General features: G+C 41.7%; 1 protein-coding gene across 7 annotated transcripts in view; it reads left to right on the top strand.

Moving 5' to 3' along the window:
- Positions 1–15,351, top strand: part of TJP2 (tight junction protein 2) — a 96,183-nt gene extending 80,832 nt beyond the window's left edge. For 3 of the 7 annotated variants that reach the window (XM_027964513.2, XM_004004328.6, XM_042243370.2), the window contains exons 17-23: positions 163–373; positions 7,089–7,189; positions 8,395–8,607; positions 9,897–10,007; positions 11,158–11,487; positions 12,961–13,046; positions 14,437–15,351. In XM_027964513.2, the coding sequence (XP_027820314.1) occupies positions 163–373; positions 7,089–7,189; positions 8,395–8,607; positions 9,897–10,007; positions 11,158–11,487; positions 12,961–13,046; positions 14,437–14,602 (1,218 nt within the window). In that variant the 3' untranslated portion in view covers positions 14,603–15,351. The remainder of the gene's footprint in view (positions 1–162; positions 374–7,088; positions 7,190–8,394; positions 8,608–9,896; positions 10,008–11,157; positions 11,488–12,960; positions 13,047–14,436) is intronic. The other 4 variants (XM_027964512.3, XM_042243371.2, XM_004004331.6 and 1 more) reach the window with 2 other exon arrangements.
- Positions 15,352–22,259: the final 6,908 nt, after the last annotated feature.

Genomic DNA, 22,259 nt, shown 5'->3' with positions numbered 1-22,259 from the left:
TGGTAATATTAAAGTAGACCTAATGTGATGGGAAATGTTTTCAGCTTTGTGATTTATATGGGCACATTTTATCTAATACGACCTTTACTTATTAACACAAACTCTTTGATGCTATTTGGCTTTTGCCCATTTATGTCACCTTTTCCCCCATTTTTCTAACAGGACAAGCACGCACTCCTGGATGTAACTCCTAAGGCTGTGGACCTGTTGAACTATACTCAGTGGTTCCCGATTGTGATCTTTTTCAACCCAGACTCTAGGCAAGGTGTCAAAACTATGAGACAGAGGTTGAATCCATCTTCTAACAAAAGTTCTCGGAAGTTATTTGATCAAGCCAACAAGCTTAAAAAAACTTGTGCACATCTTTTCACAGGTAAGTGAAATGTAAAATGTACTCTTTGCTCAAAAGTAAGGAATGAGGAACTATAGGGTGGAAGGAGTAGGAAAACAATCTGAATAGAAAATAGTTATCTGAAATTCTGTTTATGACTCCTAGGAAAGGAACTAATCCTATAAAGTGAGTGTACTAGACTCATGGTGTTTGATATTTAACTTTGTAAGTTCGACTGTTTGAACATGATCATAAAGATCCATAGTACACAATACCTGGTCATTTTGATGAGGTTCAAATTTTGGGGAGGGACTACAAGGCTAATAGTTAAGCCTGGCAGAGCACCGAGTACCCGTATCTGGCATGGGCTGTGTCTTTCTTCTCTTCTTACCCTCCATGCGTGCGCTGACTTACAAGGTGATAGGAACTTGGTTTCATTATTTTAAAATGTCTCTGAAATAGCCTTGAATATTCTGGATATCAGATGAAGTTAAGAATTTATTACTCCTGTTTTTAAGGTGAAAATGATACTGTGATTATGTTAGGTTTTTTTTTTTAGAAGTTCTCATTTTTAGGCATGTATGGTAAATAAGAATATTTATGGATGACCTAATATCGTGTCTGGGATTTGCTTAAATAATCTTCAGTGAGGAGAGTTAGTGTGGCTGTAGATCAGACTGGCCAAGAGGTGATAGTTGTTGAAGCTGGGTGATGCATTCATGATGTATACTCTTCTCTCCACTTTTGTATGTCTGAAGTTTTCCATAATAGGATGTTTTTTTTTTAATTCCTGAAGTGAAGACCTACTGTTGCTATTATTCGGGAAAGTAAAATGATTTAAGAATGTGACCTTTTTAGTAACTGAATGTGTGCACTACCTAAAAAAAACGACTAGTTCTGTGAATGTGGTATAATTAAGGGTTTAAAAGGGTTGCATGAAGTTTTTGGTCATGCAGTTTTATGGAAGCCGCATGTAGCAATTGTGTGGATATGATTAATATCCTTAGGATAATGATAGCCCTCTGAATTCAGGCTTCCCTTATAGCTCAATTGGGAAGGAATCTGCCTGCAATGCAGGAGACCCACTTTTGATTCCTGGGTCGGGAAGATCCCCTGGAGAAGGAAATAGCAACCCACTCCAGTATTCTTGCCTGGAGAATCTCATGGACAGGGGAGCCTGGTGGGCTACAGTCCATGGGGTCTCAAGAGTCGGACACGACTTAGCGACTAAACCGAGTTCAGCACCAGTCATCATCAACCTATGCCACTTTTAGCTTATCTGACACTGGGAAGGGAAGGGAAGGGGAGAGTGTGAATGAATGTCTACGTTAGACCCTTGTTTCATTGTTACTGGCTTTTCTTATTAAAGAGTGAGATGCACTATGTACCACTATGGTGAAGTGCTCTAACTGAGAGGTCATCTAACCAAAGGCAAAGAAGGAAGTGGTGCTTCATAAACTGGATTTTTGTGAACGTAGAGTCAAGGTTAAGCTTGTGCTTTTGACATGTTCATATGTGATGTTTCCTTTGTTTTGCTGCTACTACTGTAATTAACATTATCGTTACTGTTTTTATTACAGCAATAGCTAACAGTGGGACAGCCTTTCACGGGTGCTGTCTTATTAGGCCATAGGAAAGGCCAGGTGATTTCTGCATGGTCACACATTAGTGTATGGCTGAGACCAGACTAACACTGGTGTCTCTGACTGTGTGTCCAATATTCTATGTACGTCACAGCACAGACGTATTATCCTAATGCTGAATGGGGTCTTATGTTGCCATTCCTCCATTTAACAGATAATTCATTGAATTTGAGGTCCATGTGATTGTGACTGATGTTAAACCTACAGCCACTTCATTTCCCCCCACCTCCTTACCTTTGTGTAAGTTCACTGAATGGCTAGGAGCTTCCCTCGGAGAGCTGAATTTGGGATTCACGTGAGGATGAGATAGCAGGCAGGGAAATAATGAGTTGTAGAGGAAGAGCCAGGCTGAGGAATGCTAGACACTGGCCACTTCACTGGTCTGCCTTTGAGTCAGCTTCATTTGCTGACTCAAGTCTTCATGATGGTTAGAGCAGGATGCTGAGTAACTTACAAAAGGATGGCCCTTTGCGGCCTTTTCCAGACTGCTTAGTTTAACTCTTGAAACTCTGTGGGTGGCCCCACTGAGCACTTTATATGCCCTGTGTCTCAACCTGGCCAGGTTGTGACTTGATGATGTACGCCAAGGCCAGAATCCAAGGTTGTTGGTTTTTGTTTTTTTTTAATGATTTTAAATCAACAGCATTTATGGCCTTTAAGTGAATTAATAGGGGCTTCCCACGTGGTGCTAGTGGTAAAGAATCTGCCTGCTAATGCAGGAAATGCAAGAGATGCAGGTTTGATCCCTGGGTCAGGAAGATCCCTTGGAGGAGGAAATGGCAACCTGCTCCAGTATTCTTGCCTGGGAAATCCCATGAACAGAGGAGCCTGGTAGGCTACCGTCCATGGGGTCACAAAGAGCTGGACACGACTGAGCGACTAACAGAACAACAACTAAGCAACAAGAATGAGATTTACATCAGTGACAATAGTCATCAAGCAATGCCTTCACACACACAACGAATTAAGTGGGGAAAATGGAGCTACTGTGATGAACAGTAATTCAAAATCAAGGCTTATGTTGCAGGTGGATTAACTCAATGAATATCTTTCTTTTTTCCTTGTTGCACAGTAATAAGAAAATCCCATTTTCCATAGATGAGTATTTAAATTTGGCAGTATTAAAATGACTCCTTGAAGTTACTATGTATAAAAGTGATTGAGTAGGAGAACTGAAGATCTGTAAACAGTGTCATGATAAATTGTTAGCATTTCAGATGTAGGACAAATCAGGGCTTAGTATGATATTAATTGTAGCTGGTTACAAGAAAAACTAGCATTGCTAGTTTTTGTTGATTTACTTTTTTTGTACTGTTTTGCTTAATATTATGTCTTGCTCATTTTTTTTGAAAGGTATAAATTATTTTGTCTTTTATTTTTTTAACGTATATCCATTACTATTTTTACAGTATAATCAAATACCTTTTACCTAAAAAATAAAAATTAAAAAAATTAAAGCAAAATGACTCTTCTTGCACATTCAAGGTACTTCTCAATTATGCAGAGATGACAAGGGGAAACTTTATTCTGAGATTTGCCCAAAAGCAAGTTAACTTATCAATGTAAGTTAAAATGTTAGGCGTCCCAACCTTCCCCCATCACTTTAAAAAAGTTACTGTAGAATAATACATTTTGCATGCACATGTTACAAAAATTATTTTTTTAAACATGAAGTTTACATTATGTATTTTCTTGGAGTTGTTGAACATGTTTTGCTGAAGCACTCAGTTCGTGGTTTAAAGACCACAGAAATGCAATGGTGGACTTAGAGATCCATGCAGAGCCATCCTTTGTGTGAAACTGGGATTTTTAAGGTACCACAGGATGGTCCAGCACTTTTCTCAGTTTCCCAGATTTCATTAATGTGAAATTTGTAACTTACAGATCATTACTTTAATTATATTAATTTAAAATTAATGTACAATTAATGCAGTCCTAAGACTTTGGAAATGCTGAATAAATGCTATTCATTAGTGGTACTATTTTATGCTTTTTCAAAATCTTTCATTGTTACATATTGTAAACATTTTTCATTTCCATAATATAGTGTTTGAGAAAGCCTAGTGGGGAGGAGTGAATCTTGTACCAGTTAAAAATACCCAAACTGCAATAGGCAATTTTTGATTTCCCAAGGATATGTAGGGACACTGAGGACCACAGGAAGCAGATGGAAGTTGCCATTCTCCCTGGCTGGGCACCTTGGTTGATGCCTGTCCATAGAGTCCCTCTAAATGGTAACCCTGAATAGCATTTTTGAAATTTAATTTATATACCCTATAATTCACCTGATTTAAGCATGCAATTCAGGAGTTTTTAGTGTATTCAGAGATGCACAGCCACCACTACCACCGACTTTGGAACTTCTCCATCACCCTGAAGAGAAACCTCATACCGTTACAGTCACTTCTGACTTCTCCCCACCCCTCCAGCCTCACATGTCGCCTTTGTCAGCTTGTGCTTCCCAGCCTCCTTGGTTGTGGAAGGAGAAGTAGCACCAAGTGCACCCGTGCCTGGGCTGGCAATGGATGCCCTCAGAAGCCCAGGACTCCTGGCTGTGATGGAAGCTGAAGGAAGCTCCTTTCAGTATTTCACCTTCTGGAGTTTGAGAGATGTATTTAGTCTATCCAAGGAAGCATGAGTCTAATCCAGAGGTTGGAAGTGATAGGAGTTAACCTAATGGCTTGTAGTCGAAGAATCTGAGAAACCTGAAGAGCAAAAGTCAACAGTAAACCAAAGGAACTTGATTCTAAGAGAAAGGAAGGCAGCATCATGGCTGTGCTCCCACCTCTTAAAGAGAGGTAAAGTGCATGATTTGAATGCTACCAACTCAGTTAGAAATTACTGCTTTTTCTTTTTTCCCATGCACTAGACTTCAATATGAATTCGGTAAGAGGCTTCTGGCTTGTTTCATTTTATCAGGGGGCATGAACATATTTTCTGCATTTCACAAATGGCCCTTTTAATTTTAGGTTTTCCTCATGATAAATACAAACTACTCATCTTAGACAACTTCTGCATAAAGCTCAAAAAGGTAGCTGAACATTCTGTATACAGAATGTTACAGAGTGGAGATCACTCATTTTGTCCCTGGGGTGCCCAATGTCACTTCTGTTACCAAGAGGATAGTAATCTTTACAAGGTACTATGATAAGGCTTCCCAGATGGCGCTAGTGGTAAAGAACCCGCCTGCCAATGTAGGAGATGCTGGAGACATAAGTTTGATCCCTGGGTTGGGAATGAACCCACTCCAGTATTCTTGCCCAGAGAATTCCATGGACAGAGGAGTCTGGCAGGCTGCAGTCCATGGGGTTACAAAGATTCGGACACAACTAAGCGACTAACACACACACGGTAAGGGTACAAAAGTCCAAGGAAACAAGGTTGATTTTCTTTTAGTTGTCCAAGGTATCAGTTTATTCTAATACTATAAATAATTAATAGCCCAGGAAATTGTCAGCTTGTTCAGGATTTTCCAAGGTCAATGTTGGGACTTTTTAAATGAAAGAATGCTGTATGTTACTGGGAAGAAAATCCTGAAGCAAAATTGCTTACAAAATGTGCTTTCTGGTTCTTTGGAGTTATTTATAGAGAAGTATGCAGACTTCAGGATAGATGGAGCAGGCTGTCTAACAACTTTCAGCAATAAGATCCAGTTTTCTTTTGGGTGACACATAATGGGCTTAATAATAGGCCATGATGATGTAGCTCTAAAAAGTACCGATTTATCTGGAGTTTAATCATTTTAGGTCCAAAGTATTGCTGAAGAATGATCACATGTATTTTACTGGTTGGTATTTTATCCTGGTACTCCAAATTCATGTTTCAGATGGGCTGAGTCACGCAGTGGCTGAAGCCATAAGCTCTACAAGCAGACTTCTGAGTTTGCATCCAGGCTTTTCCATTTGCTTGGTGTGAGGCCTTAGACTAGTTACTTTCACTGCTGTGCCTCAGTTTTTTATCTATAGAATAGGGATGATAGCAACACCCACCTTGCAAGGTTTGTCTAAGCATAAAGTGAACTAATCCATGTAACGTATTTAGGAAAGTGCTTGGTCAGTCCTAGTAAGTGCTATTATGTAGGAAGCATTTTGTTCAGAATAGAAAATGTGTGTCCCATGAATACACACACCTGTAGAGTTGGTTAGTCTGTATCTATTTTCTGAAATGTTTAAGCCTATCAAAATGACATACATTTAGTTTTTTATTCGAGATAAACAGTACATTGGTATATATTTTTCTTTTACTGTTCATATCTATATATTGATTTTTAAAATATGTACTTTTATATTTTATTTAGATGTGTTATTGTTGCCCTTGAAAGCATACTCTTTAAAAATGTATTTTTTAAATTTATTTTTTAATTGGAAGAAAATTGCTTTACAGTGTTGAGTTGGTTTCTGCCATACAACAACATGAATCAGTTATGATTTTATATATTTATGTGTGTGTGTGTGTGTGTGTGTGTGTACACATACTGTCCCTCTTGATCCTCCTTCCCCCTTTCCCATCGCACCCACTCTAGGTCATCAGAGTGCCAGGCTGGGCTCCCTATGTTATAGAGCAGCTTCTCCCTAGCTATCTGTTTTACACAAGATAGTGTATATATGTCTATGCTACTTTCTCAAGTCATCCTACCCTCTCCTTCCCCTAGTGTGTTGACAAGTCTGTTCTTTACATCTGCATCACCATTCCTTCCTTGCAAATAGGTTCATCAGTACTATTTTTCTAGGTTCCCTATACATGCATTAATATGTGATATTTCTTCTCTCTCTGACTTACTTCACCCTGTATAACAGGCTCTAGGTTAATCTACCTCACTACAACTGACTCAAATTCATTTCTTAAAAACATATTTTTTAAAGGTAGCTTTTCTGAAAAATAAACATAAATCCATTTTTAGTTTTATGACATCCACTTATAATGCAGACTTCAACAGATAGATGGTAACAGTTTTAATTATATTCAGTTGAAAGAATAGGGTTCAAATATGTGCCAGCTTTCTCTTCTATTGCTAAAGTTTTAATTGAAATATGACAAGTTAGGGTAAGTTATGTCCAATACGTTTTCTAATAAACGTGAAATTGAGGCACACCTTTTGGTTTACATTTCTGTAGCTACTATCAACCTCAATTCAGCCAACGACAGCTGGTTTGGCAGCTTGAAAGACACGATTCAGCATCAGCAAGGAGAAGCAGTCTGGGTTTCCGAAGGAAAGGTATGTGACACAGATGCTCTGCTGTGAGGTGAGAGTCTGTGTTCTGAATTTTTTTCTCAAGAGGGTAGTGAATGTAGTAAAACCATGCACATTTCAAGTAATCTCAGCATATGCTTCAATTGTTCAAAATTTTGTAAATTCTCTGGAAAAGTAATAAAACAAAGGGACTTTTACAAGAAAAGCAGAATGGGATATATGCAGCCCTACATTCACTTCCCTTTTGCTTTTAATGTAGTAACTAGTGTTGTGTTCCAAGCACACTAATCAGAGCTTACAAGACCTTGTGCTGAACTCCACAGCTTATTACCAAGGACCTGGGAAACCCAGAGATGAGGGGAGATGAGGGGTTAGGTTGAGGGCGTGGAGAACATAGTTAAGAATTAATAGAAGGAGGGAAAGCTAATGGAGTTGGAATCGTTGTGTTAGAAAGCAGGTTGGCAGAGGAGGAGTGCTAGGGTTTTGCGTAGGTGATGGGAGAGCACTAGAATCTGGTATAGGCTCCTGACCTTGGCCCACTTCTGTGTGGAGGAAGGGCTCGCACAGCCCTCCTGCAGGAAGGGAGCAGAGAAATTAGAGACTGCCTGTGGCACTAGGAGCCCCCGGTGCTGGTACTCTGCGGTCCAGCTGAATTGAGGTCGTTTGTGAGACATTCAGGGTACGATTTTGTTCCGTAAGTGCCTCTGTTACCAGTTAATGGTTGAGTCCTAGCCCTGCCCTTTAGGAACTGCATGTTCAGTCAGGGTATCTAGCATGTACTGACTGCTTATGCCTGCTGCGGCTCTCTGCTAGCCTCCGTGGTGAGAACAGGCTGAGCATGATGGAGCTTCTTCCTTCAAGGATTTGAGAATCTCGTGGGTGAGTGGAGAGATGTGCAGCTCCAGGCAGCATGCACTTATCTCTGGGAGACCAGTTCATCAGAAAAAACTGGAGGGGAGCCAGATTCTGGAAGAAAAGTGCACAATGTGAGGAAGCCTGATGGATGGTGGCAAGGAGAGATAGGGTGGAGGGTTTCTAATTTAAGTCTCTACACAAAAATTTACATAGTCATTTAAAGCCAAGTGATTTCAGGAAGATAAAGGTGAGCTTCCTTTTCTCGAACAAGTCGAGGTTTCAGTCCCTTGGCTGTGCCCTTGGGAATTTTCTTGAGTCCTCACTCCCAGGAGCCATCTCAGATCCCACTGACCCTCCGAAACAAATTCCTCTAGATGGAAGGGATGGATGATGATCCCGAAGACCGCATGTCCTACTTAACCGCCATGGGCGCGGACTATCTGAGTTGCGACAGCCGCCTCATCAGTGACTTTGAAGACACCGACGGTGAAGGAGGCGCCTACACTGACAATGAGCTGGATGAGCCAGCTGAGGAGCCGCTGGTGTCTTCCATCACCCGCTCCTCGGAGCCGGTGCAGCATGAGGAGGTGAGGCGAGGCAGGCCTGGGCAGGAAAAGGAGGTTCTGGTGTTTCACTCGAATTGCTTTGGCCAACAGCTTATTCAGGGTGCTGAGGCAGGTATACCTAAGGGTTGGAGTGGTTGATATCTAGGGAGCCTCTCATTCCAAGCTAATGCCTGTGTGATTGTGGATGTGGTCTAGAGGGGAGTGGGACAGGAACCAAGTGCTGGGAGAGGTTGAGTGGTCAGCACTCACCCCACAGATGCCCCTGGGCATGATGTCATGATGTGAGGCCAGCTGTCCAAATTACCAGTGGGGCATTATTTTTAAATACAATATTGTTGTATTTACTTGTAACCTTTGATTAGGTCTCTCTCTGTACTCTTAGGTATCTGTGCTTTTTCTTCTCCACCCTACCTTTAACCTTTCTAATCTTGCCAAAACTCCTGAGTGTTTCCCCATCAGTTTCCTTCTCTCTTGTATTTCAGTTTTTCAATTGAGTTTATTGATTAATTATGTCTGATCTCACGTACTATGCATCCACTGGCCAGTGAATAGACTGCTTCTGTGATTCTAGAAATCACATTGCCAGCACTAAGTTAGGACCAAAGTAGTTACTGGTTGCACCTCAGAGAACACTGGGATAATGACCTTTGCAGACAAGATTCTCCATATATTTGGATTTCTGTGGACTTGTCTTCAGCAGTTTAGGTTGTTTCAGTGAAGTTTGTTCTTTACAATATAGAAGGACCAAATATGTAAGTTGAAAGGAGGAACAATTCACCATGACAAAAAAAAATTAGTATATACTGTCGGACAAGTCGTAAAAAGTAAATTAACTCATGAATGTCTGCAGATACAGTTGAGCTAATGCTTTAAACTGTTAACAACTGATGGTCAGGTAGTTAATTCCCTGGTGGTCAGGTAGTTAAGACTCCACACTTCCACTTCAGGGGATGTGGGAAACTAGGGTGATGCATGCCGCATGGTGCGGCCAAACACGAAAGAAAAAAAAGAATAAAATAGTAACAGCTGTTAGCAACAAAACTTTACAGAAACCACTTGTTTTCTTACTGTAAAGGGAGAGATGCAGCTAGTTTTGGAAAAAATACACCTTAAACACTTGCTGATGGGAGAGTATACCAGGTATCTGCCTTTTCAGTAAAGAAGCACTGGGTCAGTAGCTCAACTTACGCACATTAGGAACCTTAACATCTTAATTCCTACAAGTTTGAAGAACTCCAGCAAAGAAGACCAGTGGCTCTCTTCTTCCTGCTGGGATGTTCTCGTTGTGAATGAACCTTTATGTCTTGTAGAGCATAAGGAAACCCAGCCCAGAGCCACGAGCTCAGATGAGGAGGGCTGCTAGCAGAGATCAACTTAGGGACAATAGCCCGCCCCCGGCATTCAAGCCAGAGCCGCCCAAGGTATGTGGCTGGGACGCCCAGGATGGGAAGGAGGAAGAAACACATGGAGCTCACCTGGAGCTCAGCCTAGCCAGGGCAGAGCATGCACAGTAAGATGGCACTGGATTATGGTTTTGACCAACTGGGTTCTCCACTGGAGCCTATCTTTTGGGTGAATCCAAAAAATTAAGAAATGGCAAAAACGTAAAATGGAAAGGCAGTTTTAGAAGAGGGTACAATTTTAGGACTGTTAGTGTTTGTTTCCTTTTGTTTTTTATTTGTTTGTTTATGTAGAAAGAATAAAAGTTGGATGAATACTGCATGCCCAGAATCACCTGTCATAGAATCTGTTTTTCTTCTTCTATCCAATTAAATTTTTCTGCCCACAATCTGATTTAGATGCACCTGAAAAAATCCTTCCTGATGACTTGCTAAAGGAAACAATCACCACTATTGTTTACAGTGCCTCTCATTATGAGGACAGTTTATTTTTTAAATAAACCATTGTCCAGAAAAAATCAATATCATATGATTTTTCAGCCTCTCTGAATCACAGCTATAACTATAGGCTTTCCCTTAGAACCCATTAAAGTTTCTCTTCCTAACTCAGTGCTTTAGATAAGAAGAAAGTAATAATTCATTGTGAGCTCTGATAGGTAATTGGTGACCTAATAATATAGATGAGTGAAAGTTTACAAGCGGCCTAAGATGAAAGTATGAAGACAAAGCGGCCGTCAGCATGATATTCTCCCTTACCGCTCCCCACCCCCGGCTCCTCACTCCTGGGTGGACCTCTGGGCCAAGGCACGTCCCCTCAGCATGGTGTGAACTCAGGAGCCACTCTTCCATCCTGAAGCCTGACTTGCTCTAGGTCCTCCCTAGGATTCAAATCTCCTCCAGGACAGAGTTAGGTCTGATCCTCCTCTAGCACTTGCAGGCCTCCCAGCACCCTCTTGGTTTCCTCGAGCACTTAATACTCTTCTGTAGGGAGTGAGGTAGGGCTTTGGATGCCAGACCTTGGCCATGTACCTTGTATTTGATTCCTTGTTGGAGTGGAATTTGTTGACCACCTTTGGAAACTGATCAGGAAATGGAGTGTATTAAATCACTAATAGAGATTTGAAAATAAACTGAAAGCTCAAGGTTAAAACTATGTCATTGCTCTCTGCAGGCCAAAACCCAAAACAGAGAAGAATCTTTTGACTTCTCCAGATCTTATGAATACAAGTCAAACCCCTCAGCTGCTGCTGGTAACGAAATTCCAGGGGCATCTACCAAAGGTTGTCCTCCTCCTATTGCAGCGAAACCCACTTTTGGACGGCCTATACTGAAGCCCTCCACTCCCGTCCCTCCCCCAGAGAGTGAGGAGACGGGAGAGGGCAGTGAGGAGCAGCACAATGCTCCCAAGTCTGTCCTGGGCAAAGTAAAAATATTTGAGAAGATGGATCACAAGGCAAAGTTACAGAGAATGCAAGAGCTCCAGGAAGCACAGAATGCAAGGGTAATTGTTTTTAATCCCTGGGTCATTTTAGTGTATCAACAATAAGAATTTTAAAGAAGTTCCATTGCAGTGTAATGATTTACAGTCCTTTTGCCACTGCCGCAAACATGAAAGGGTATGTTGACATGCGTGATACAAAGGCACCTCCAATGCGTGTGTCGTTTTCAGATTGCCAGCTATTAGCACATCCTTTTCCTTCCAGTCAAGAAAACCTGACATTGCAGGTGAATAGGATTCTACTCTTTGTGCTTCAGAACTTTATATTGGGTTCTGGAATAGGAAAGCATGACAAGAGAATCTGTGGCCTCTTCAAAATTATTTTTCACTGTAACATTATTAAATAAAGGTTTCTGGAGCATTTCGGCCCAGTGGTTATGGGAGTTTTCTTCATTTAAATTGGTCACAACAATTGCAGTGCTTCTGAGCCTTTTTCTTTTTTAGAGGGGGAAGGTAGGGGAAAAGAAGGATTTATTACCTGCAGCAAGTAAGGAAAACACGAGGGATCTTTTCCCAAAGCAGTCTCCCTGAACTGGAAATTTAGGGAGGTTTAAGACTAAGGCTATGTGCATGTTCATAAGAGGGCTTGAATAGAGAAGACTTCAGCATGGAATTGGAACAGAGGTTGACAGAGTCCAGGCTGTAGTTGACTGAAGTCAGGAGGGTCCACATAATTCTATCCTCCAACTGGGAGGGGGCCTTAGTTCCTGGTGTCAGGGCTTATTGGAACTCAGGTTCTTTATGCCTCTTTGCAGAAAGAATTCAGTGAGAGAGAAAGTAATTAGTAACAAAGTGGATGTATTTAGAGAGATACATTCCACAGACAGACTGCAGTCTGTCTCCAAAGGCAAGAGTGGCCCTGGAGAAGCACGCTATGGACAGAGTGTGGGCCATCTCAGAAGGCAAGAGATGACCCACACTCTTTTTCTTTTGTGCTTCTTTTGGTGGTAAAATATACATGGAACTTACCATCTTTAACATTTTTAAGTGTTTGGTGGCATTAGTATACTCACATTTTTGTGTAACCATCTCTATCATCGATCTCTAGAATTTTGTCGTCCTCCCCAACTAAAACTCTGTGTATATTAATTATTCCTCATTTTCCCTTCCTCCAGCCCGTTAACCACCATTCTGTTTTCTGTCTCTATGAATTTGACAGCTCAGGAGCCTCACAGAAGTGGAATCATACAATATTTGTCTTTTTTGTGGCTGATTTATTTCACTTCCTGTAGTGTCCTAAAGGTTCAACCATGTTGTAGCATGTGGCAGACTTTCATTAGTTTTAAACATTTTTCCTATTTGACATTTACCACTAGGCATCACATACATCTCTGGAAACTAGAGGTTTGCTTCTGTCTTTCCTCTTCTTGGCTAAAATGGGATTGGACAATGGAAGCAGCAGGAAATGAGCAAGCTGACTGGCTAGTCATTCATCCCTTCCCTCTTGTTCTTTTTTTACCCCCATAATCTCCACAGATTGAAATTGCTCAGAAGCATCCTGATATCTATGCAGTTCCAATCAAAACACACAAGCCGGATCAGGGCCCACCCCAGTACACAAGGTAAGGGCTGCTCTGAGGGTATAGGTGTAAAAAAGGGGCTTGTGTAGGACTTTGATGCTTAAGAATTTTTTTTCACCTACATTTCAAAGTAACAGGAAAGTTTGTTTGTTTTTTTTTTTTTTCTTCTGGTAAACTGTTTACTTATTCAGTCAAATTTAATTATAAAGACCATAGAGTCAAAGTTTTACGGTAGTGTTGATTGCGTGCTAAAACTAACACAGTGGTGTTGTTTAGTTGCTCAATCATGTCCGACCCTTTGCAACCCCATGGACTGTAGCCGACTAGTCTTTTCTGCCCGTGGAGTTCTCCAGGCAAGAATACTGGAGTGGGTTGCCATTTCCCTCTCCAACACAGTGTAATCACTGACAATTGGAGCCATGTGTGTGCATGCTAAGTTGCTTCAGTCATGTCCAGCTCTTTGCAACCCTGTGGACTGTAGCCCACCAGACTCCTCTGTTCATGGGATTCTCCATTCAAGAATACTGGAGTGGGTTGCCATGCCCTCCTCCAGGGGATCTTTCCCACCCAGGGATCAAACCAGCATCTCCTGCAGCTTCTGCATTGTAGGTGGATTCTTTACTGATGAGCCACCGGGGAAATCCAATTGGAGCCACAGATGTGTTAAATTGTGTTAGGATAGTTCATGAGCAAAATTCCTGGGGTTTAGATGCCAGTTGTTTCATTGTTAATATTTTCTAGCTGTTGGCCAACAAGCTCAGTAATCCTTTTGTGTCACTTAGCAAAGTCAGGCTGTGTGTGAGCTGTGGTCTGAGGGAAAGGGAACGTCAATTGACTGGTGTTGGTAGGATGCCTTATGTTTAAAGTGCTGCATAAGCAGTAGTGATTATCACAGAGTCTTCCTATTGAGGTTTTGCACTGGATCATTTCTTGCATCCGAGAATAGGAAACAAAACCACATTTTCTTGCAGCCATTCTGACTGGAAACTGGAGTCTAGTTTTACAGCAATAGAAAACTAGAGGCAAGTTTCTTCTTTACCAATCAAATAGTGGCACAGCTGACCAGGAGGCCCCTGGCAACAGAGGGGAGTTGGTATAATTGACCAAAACTGGTGAAGAACTCACTCTGCTTGTGAATTTTTGACCAGTGATCTCAGGAAGGCGCCCTCATCGGACTGGAGGGTGCTTAGGTCAGGGAGTTATGTGTCTGTCTTCCCCACTCGCTGCTTGAGTGGGTATCGGCCTTGACCTGTTATTCCTATCCTCAATTCCACCACTCTGTGAACCTGAAACGGGGCCAGGAGTGCCCTGGTTTGTCAGCAGAGTGTGACTCAGGTAAGTCATCTGTCCTGGGCAGTTGCCCCCTGCATGCAGCATGGACGGGCAGGGAGGCCTGAGCTTTGGGCTGCACGTAACCCTCTCTCTTTGTTAGTTCCAGGCCCCCCGAGCCACAGAAAGGCCCTGCCAGACTTTATCAGGATCCCAGAGGAAGCTATGGCAGTGATGCTGAGGAGGAGGAATACCGGCAGCAGCTGTCAGAACACTCAAGGCGCGGTTATTACGGCCAGCCTTCCCGATACCGGGACACAGAATTATAATACCCGAGTTTTGACTCCTGTGTGCTCCGCGGCCGTTCCCTCAGAGCAGCACTCCCACCGAGCAGGGAGGATGGCTCCAGTTTCAGCGTGCTGTGCCGATGGTGGGGCACCTCCTGGGGAGCCCAGGGGACTGAATCTGGGGAATTGAGAGCTTTGGGCTCAGAATTAAGAGAAATACTACAGTCTGATACTGTTACTTGCTTCCATGGACCAAAATCTGTATTAATTCTGTTTGCATATTTTTAACATGTATATTAAGAAATGATAACTATTTTTCCTTATTAATAGCTGCCTTCTAAGACTGTTTCAATGAGGGACAGAATGTGAAAAAGATAGATAAAAAATACTGTCGGATTCAAAGAAGTATTTTATTACAATTCTTTAAGTGCCTTTGATGAGAAGTGTCTTCAGTTTTCTTCCTTTGAAGCTTTATGCAAAGCCATAATGGACTAAAATATTTTGACTAAATTTTTGTACCTGTTTCAGAGCTATGGTTTTCTCTGCACTGTCATCTTTTTAAGGCATTTGTCTTTGTAATATTTTCCATAAATTCTGACTGTATATTATAATATCTATACTTGGTAGTTTGGCTACCGGTGCAAAATAGCTTGAAGACTGAGAAGTTAATATAGAAATATTTTGTCTGTTTAAAATCATGTGCTCCACAAAAGCAGAAAAATGCATTTCCAAAAATGTGTATATTGACAGCCAGTTTTATAATTTAATAAAAAGGAGGACATTGCAATCAATAAGGTGCTTAGTGGTGAATTTCTATGTTACTTCCTGTGTTAAAGTGCATCTTTTATTTCAGTTACTGATCATGAAAATGAGGACATAATAATTGCACAATCATAGTGTGTGCTGTGACCATTGCTGCCTAAATAGATAGTTCTACTATTGTTGGCCATTTGGATTATTTCCATTTTTTTTCTTTTAATATGAAATACACCTTTTTATATATAATCCACTTTTATATTAATATATCAATGAGCAGCATTTTAATCCTTTGCAGCAGATAGGTTCTCTGAAATGGAATTACTGAGTGAAAGCAGAGGAACATTTTTAAGGCTCTTGATGGTTACTGCCAAATTGCATCCTAGAAAAGTTGCATCAATTTATACTCCTGTATTTACTATTTAAAGGCTAAAATATGTTTGAAATTTAAAAAAAAAAAAAAAAAACTAGGAATTTAGGCTTGTGTAAATTGGAATCGGAAGTACCTTGAATTTAGGAAAGGAGAGGAGTCTTGGTTCCATTATGGGCTTTTTGTAATATGAATTGACACAGTAAGCACATGTTTTAGTTGAGTTGGAAATTCAGCGTACTCATAACTTAGTTATATTATAAATGTACCCTTGGTTGTGTCTGTGTCGGTTCAGGTGCTGTAATTTATAAACCATTTAGTGCAACACCGTGAATTGAGCAGGTTTCAAGGCACTGACTCAAATCTGCGTATTTCATAAATAAAAGCCACCTTTTGTGGATAGAAAAAAATGGTTAAATATATGATGGTTTGGTTTGCTTCTGCTCTTTAAATACAGGAATGAGTCCTTTTGCAAACTTCGGGAGAAGAGGAAAGGAAGCTTTTGAGCAGGAGCTGCGCTGTCCCTGGCAGCAGCACTTTTCTGTGATGAGTTAGGAGGTACGCTCAGGAAGAAAGGACCTCTGTTCCCTAGAATGTTGCAGCAGTGCCCAGTGGATCATCAGTGTCTGCCGTCAGTTCAGTTCAGTTGCTCAGTCATGTCTGACTCTCTGCGACCCCATGCACTACAGCATGCCCGGTTTCTCTGTACTTAACCAACTCCCAGACCTTGCTCAAACTGAACTCCATCGAGTCTGTGATGCCATCCAACCATCTCACTCTGTCATTCCGTTCTCCTCCTGCCTTCAGTCTTTCCCAACATCAAAGTCTTTTTCCAAGGAGTCAGTTCTTTGCATCAGGTGGCCAAAGTATTGGAGTTTCAGCTTCAGCATCAGTCCTTCCAATGAAAATATTCAGGACTGATTTCCTTTAGGACGTACTGGTTTGATCTCCTTGCTGTCTGAGGGACTCTCAAGAGTCTTCTCCAACACCACAGTTCAAAAGCATCAATTCTTTGGTGCTCAGCTTTTTTATGGTCCAACTCTCACATCCATACATGACTACTGGAAAAACCATAGCTTTGACTAGACAGACCTTTGTTGGCAAAGTAATTTTAATATACTGTCTAGGTTGGTCATAGCTTTATTTCCAAGGAGCAAATGTCTTTTAATTTCATGGCTGCAGTCACCATCTGCAGTGACTTTGGAGCCCAGGAAAATTAAGTCTATCACTGTTTCCATTGTTTCCCCATCTATTTGCCATGAAGTGATGGGACCAGATGCCATGATCTTCGTTTTCTGAATGTTGAGTTTTAAGCCAACTTTTTCACTCTCCTCTTTCACTTTCATCAAGAGACTCTTTAGTTCTTCACTTTCTGCCAAAAGGGTGGTGTCATCTGCATGTCTGAGGTTATTGAGATTTCTCCCAGCAATCTTGATTCCAAGAAGGTCATGAAGGTCTTGAAGATCTTTTTTGTACAGTTCTTCTGTGTATTCTTGCCACCTCTTCTTAATACCTTCTGCTTCTGTTAGGTCCCTACCATTTCTGTCCTTTATTGTGCCCATCTTTGCACGAAATGCTCCCTTGGTATCTCTCATTTTCTTGACGAGGTCTCTGGTCTTTCCCATTCTATTGTTTTTCTCTATTTCTTTGCATTGATCACTGAGGAAGGCTTTCTTATCTCTCCTTGCTATTCTTTGGAATTCTGCATTCAAATGGGCATATCTTTCTTTTTCTCCTTTGCCCTACCCCTTTTAAACTCATATTCAGCTTTGTCCTGGGGAGGATTTAAGGCTGCCTACAATATATATGGATGTTAAATAAGAAAAAACTGGGTGCTAGGCAAATGAAGAAAGAGGAAGGAATATCAGAATAGGAAGGACAAACATGAGTGAGGATAGTGTTCACTTTACGTGGAGGAAGGGAGGGGAGTTTTTCCAGAAATCTATCCCCTCCCCTTTTCTTTTTATTCTCTGGGGTCTCATGTTGCATCATGCGATTGTGACCACATTCTTGCTAGGATTTGGGAGGTCCATTCCTTTCTGTGGTCTTCCCTGATGGCTCAGTTGATAAAGAATCTGCCTGCAATGTGGAAGACCCAGGTTTGATCCCTAGGTTGGGAAGATCTGGAGAAGGAAATGGCAACCCACTCCAGTATTATTGGGCTTCCCAGGTGGCTCAGATGGTAAAGTTTCTACATGCAATGCGGGAGACTCAGATTTGATCCCTGGGTCAGGAAGATCCCGTGGAGAAGAAAACGGCAACCCACTCTAGTACTCTTGCCTGGAAAATTCCATGGACGAAGGAGCCTGGTAGGCTATAGTCCATGAGGTCACAAAGAGTCGGACACGACTGAGTGACTTCACTTCAACTTCACTTTCTCCTTACTGTGTTCACTGTAGGGCAGTAGCATAATCCCAAGGACCATTCAGTAAAAGTTCTGGAGAAAGCACTGAAAACTGCAATGTAGAAACTGCCCTGCCTTCTGATCTAATCCAGAAATAAAATTCTAGAGCACTCAGGGCCATTGCCTCTCAGATAGCAATATGACCTGTATGAATCCCCAAGGAAAATAAGTAATCCATCTTTCTGCAAAATCCATTTTACTCAGAGTTGGGGGTGGGTGTTTGAAACACAAGGTAGATCATTCGGCAGAGTGCAAATCTCCCATGAGTGTGCAGGCTAACATGGGGGACTTACGTGATGTTTTGTATCCTCACAGGTCTCTGGGGCACCTTCCACCCTCTGAAATTCTCCAAATCTGCATGGTAGTCTTGCTTCATCAGCAGCATCTTACAAAAGTACAGCATAACCTGTCTGTCCCTCACTTTACTGCTTCTGTCAACCTTGAATTTGATGAATGAAACAGCAGTAGTTGTGCAGTGGAGGATGGGGAAGATTGTTATTTGGGTCACAGAACCCAAGACCAGGTTTTGAGTGTAAGTAGTTTGTTTGGGAAATGCAGGTAAACTGCAATGGGAGACTGGAACTTAATCCCACCCGCCCCCCCAGGCATCCCCCCGACACACACACCCAGGAAATTCTGCTGAATGGCATGAAACACTTGCCTCAGGGTTTTCCCACCCAGGTGGTGGGAGAGCCAAGCTGTTTGTTCTAAAACCAGCTGGCTTTAGACTGACTGAGGGCTGCTCAGGTCAAATATGCTTGCATTGACGGGGGAGACGGTGTCCTGACCCCCTCCCTCTCCTCAACTCCCCCTTCTTTCAGGCAAAACAACGCAGAGGCTGGCAGTTGGCAGGCTGGAGCAGGCAGTGGTGCACGTCCTAAGGAACCCTGGTGGCATGTATGATGGTGATGATTGGGCTATGGATCTACTGAGGCCTCCATGGTGAGGGTTTTTTCTGTCTGGTGTTTTAGAAACATGGGGGAACATGAGAAGAACTGGGAAACTATCTCCTAGGGAGAGTGGAACGGGAAAGCCTACATCCCTGTATTAGTCTCCTCCCGAGAAACAGAACCAGCAGGATGTGTATATAGAAAGAGACTTATTTTAAGGACTTGCTCCCACTGTTGTGGAGGCTTGTGCTGTGCTGCGCTTAGATGCTACATCATGTCCGAGTCTTTGTGACCCCATGGGCTGCAGCCTGCCAGGCTCCTCTGCCCGTGGGATTCTCCAGGCAGGAATACTGGAGTGGGTTGCCCTGCCCTCCTTCAGATGATCTTCCTAACCCAGGGATCGAACCCAGGTCTCCCTCATTGCAGGTGGATATTTTACTGTGTGAGCCACCAGGGAAGCCCAAAGAGGCCTAGTAAATCGCAAATCAGCAGGCTAGGTCAGCAGACTAGAGACCCAAGGAAGACTTGGAGGCTTACTGGCAGAATTCCTTCTTGCTCAGGGAAGATCAGCTTTTTTCTGTGTTCATGCCTGACTTGAGGCCTTCCCACGTTATGAAGGACAATCTGTTTTACTCTAAATCCACTGATTAGGATGTTAATCTCGTCCCACAAACACTCTCATAGAAACATCAGAATAACATTTGACCAAATAATCTGGCCAGCATAGCACAGTCAAGTAGACATAAAATTAACCATCACAGTACCCTTTACCTTGTAGGTACCCCTGTAGCTGGACATCTCATCCAGTGATAAAGCTGAGTGAACCAAAAGAGGGAAAATTATATTTACACCTCTTTATAGATTCTGGTACACATCTATATGGTACACATTTCACATGCATATATTATCTATATATTTTGTTTTAAATAAAAATATGTACAAAAGCCTTAAATTAAAAGCAAAGAGGGGATATATGTATATCTATGGCTGATTCATGTTGAGGTTTGACAGAAAACAACAAAATTCTATAAAGCAGTTATCCTTCAATAAAAAAATAAGTGAATAAAAGGAATTCAAATCATAGTGTTGAGAAACCCCCATAACAATAAGGTAGTTGACATTTTAAAATAACATTTAGTGAAATAAATGAGGTTTAAAATAAAAGGCTGAATGGCAATTAAAATATATATGTGTATGTGTGGAGAGGGAGCTCTTCACATTGCTATCCTAGCTTTTTTAAGTCATCTCTGTATATATACAGGTATGAAATTGACGCAGTTCACATTCCCCAGACTAGTAGTGATTGAATGGCAGCAGCAGTAGTTTGGTATTTGTTTCGTACAATAAAAAGTGTGACGTGGTTTCATTGCTTCTGCACTGGCCTCAGATGTTGTTCCACCTCAGAGAGGACCAGAGTCCAGGTTCCTCTGACCTGAGCTTGAGTCTCTCTCTAGGAGGAATGATTGGGGGAAAACACATTGACTGATGTTAATCATCCTTGGAGAGATGTGTTGAGTTGATGAGAGTAGATCTGTCTCTGAGGACAAGAGAAAGGAGTGGAAAGAAGGAAGACTTGGGAAAAATGAGAGGAAAGGGCTGGAGCTGGACTAGAAACTCCTGAACCTCCTTTCTCTTCCTTCCCAGAACCCGTACTGAATGCTCTCTTTTCTCTCCACCCCTCAGCCTTTCTAAAACAACCCTGTTAGGGACTACCATAAGTATAGACGGGCCAAAGGATCTGTGGGAAACAAACGGTGAATACACAAAAACCCCTTAGAAGCCTAAGAAGAGGGAATTACAGCTAAGATACTTCAGGAGGGTTTGAGAGAGGGGATGGTGTGTGTGTGTGTGTGTGTGAAGATGGGTTCTGAGTCTTTCCAAATGAATGCCCCTTTGAGCCAAAGTGATTAGAATTTAAGGCATTTAAAAATAATCAAAATGATGTTTTATACCAATAAATACACTGGCATGTTACTACTCAAAAATAGTATGATGGGCTAGGCTATAAAGCCGCTAATCCAGTCCCTTCCCCAAATCAAATGTTAGTTCCCCCAAGAGCTGGTTCCCTCATTCAGTATCCCTGTGCTGCTGAGGCAGCCCATAGAGCTTACAAGTTCAGATTCTGGATTCAAACTAATTTTATGTTTAAACCCCAGTTTTGTCAAGTATAGCATAGAACCTTAGGCAAGTTGCTCAACTATCTTTAAGGCTCAGGTTTTGCATTTATAAAATGGGTAGAAACCGTAACACTGTGTTGTGGGTTTTGTGTGACACTTTAATCAAATGATATGTGTAATATGTTGGAAATAGTAGCTGGCACAAAATAAGTGTTCAGTAAATATAGCTAGTAATATTCTCAGCCCCATATCATTTTAGAAATCTGAATGGTGTCTTCAATTTTCCTATTTTTCTTCCGAAAGATGACCTACTTTATTCTACGTAAGAACTATTTTTACCTTGTCCCTCTGTCCCTTTTCCCACAGCCACTACCCTAGTTCAGCTGGTTATAAACTCTCTAATTCTCCACCTAGCTAGCAGGCAGAATCATCTAACATAGACCTAAGAATGTCTCCTTGCTGCTTCAAAAAAGAGTGATGACTTTCCACTGCTTAGGACAACGTTTAACTCTTTATATTTTATTGAGATATACCTGACATGTAGTACTACTGTACGTTTAAGGCATGCAACTTGTTGATTTGATACATTTACATATTGCAGTAGGATGACCAGCTTGGTGTTGGCCCCTTTCATGTTATATAATTATTGTTTCTTTTTTGTGATGAGAACAATTAAGATCTAGTTTCATAGCAGCAAAGTTTAATCTTTGTTATGGCGTTCAGGTATCTTGCAGGTCCCCTTGGATACTGCATCACTGGTTCCACTTCACCCCTCTCTGTATCTATGTTCTTTGCCATATGACTTTACAGTTTCTTCCACTCAAGAGTCAGAATCTCTCCCCACCCTCTGGCTTTGGGTTGATCATGTGGCTTGCTCTCCTGCACCTCTGCCATTCTATTCCAGGGAACACCTGAGACCACCTACTGTCTCCCGGGCAGAGTGAGAGGAATGTGGAGCAGAAACATTCTAGATGAGCTCAGCTTAGATCAGCAGATATATGAGAAATATTATACAAGTGTTGTGTGCAGTCACTGAGTTTAGGGTTGTTTGCTTTATAACAATAGACCCCCACAGCCTTTTTCGGGTAAGTTTCTCCTTCAAACCCCATGTATATGCCAGTTTCATAGAAAGATACGTCCCCAGTACATTCCTTGAATTATC

This window comes from Ovis aries, chromosome 2 (genome assembly GCF_016772045.2).
Source record: "Ovis aries strain OAR_USU_Benz2616 breed Rambouillet chromosome 2, ARS-UI_Ramb_v3.0, whole genome shotgun sequence".
Lineage (NCBI taxonomy): Eukaryota > Metazoa > Chordata > Mammalia > Artiodactyla > Bovidae > Ovis > Ovis aries.
This window is presented reverse-complemented; position numbering and strand designations above follow the sequence as displayed.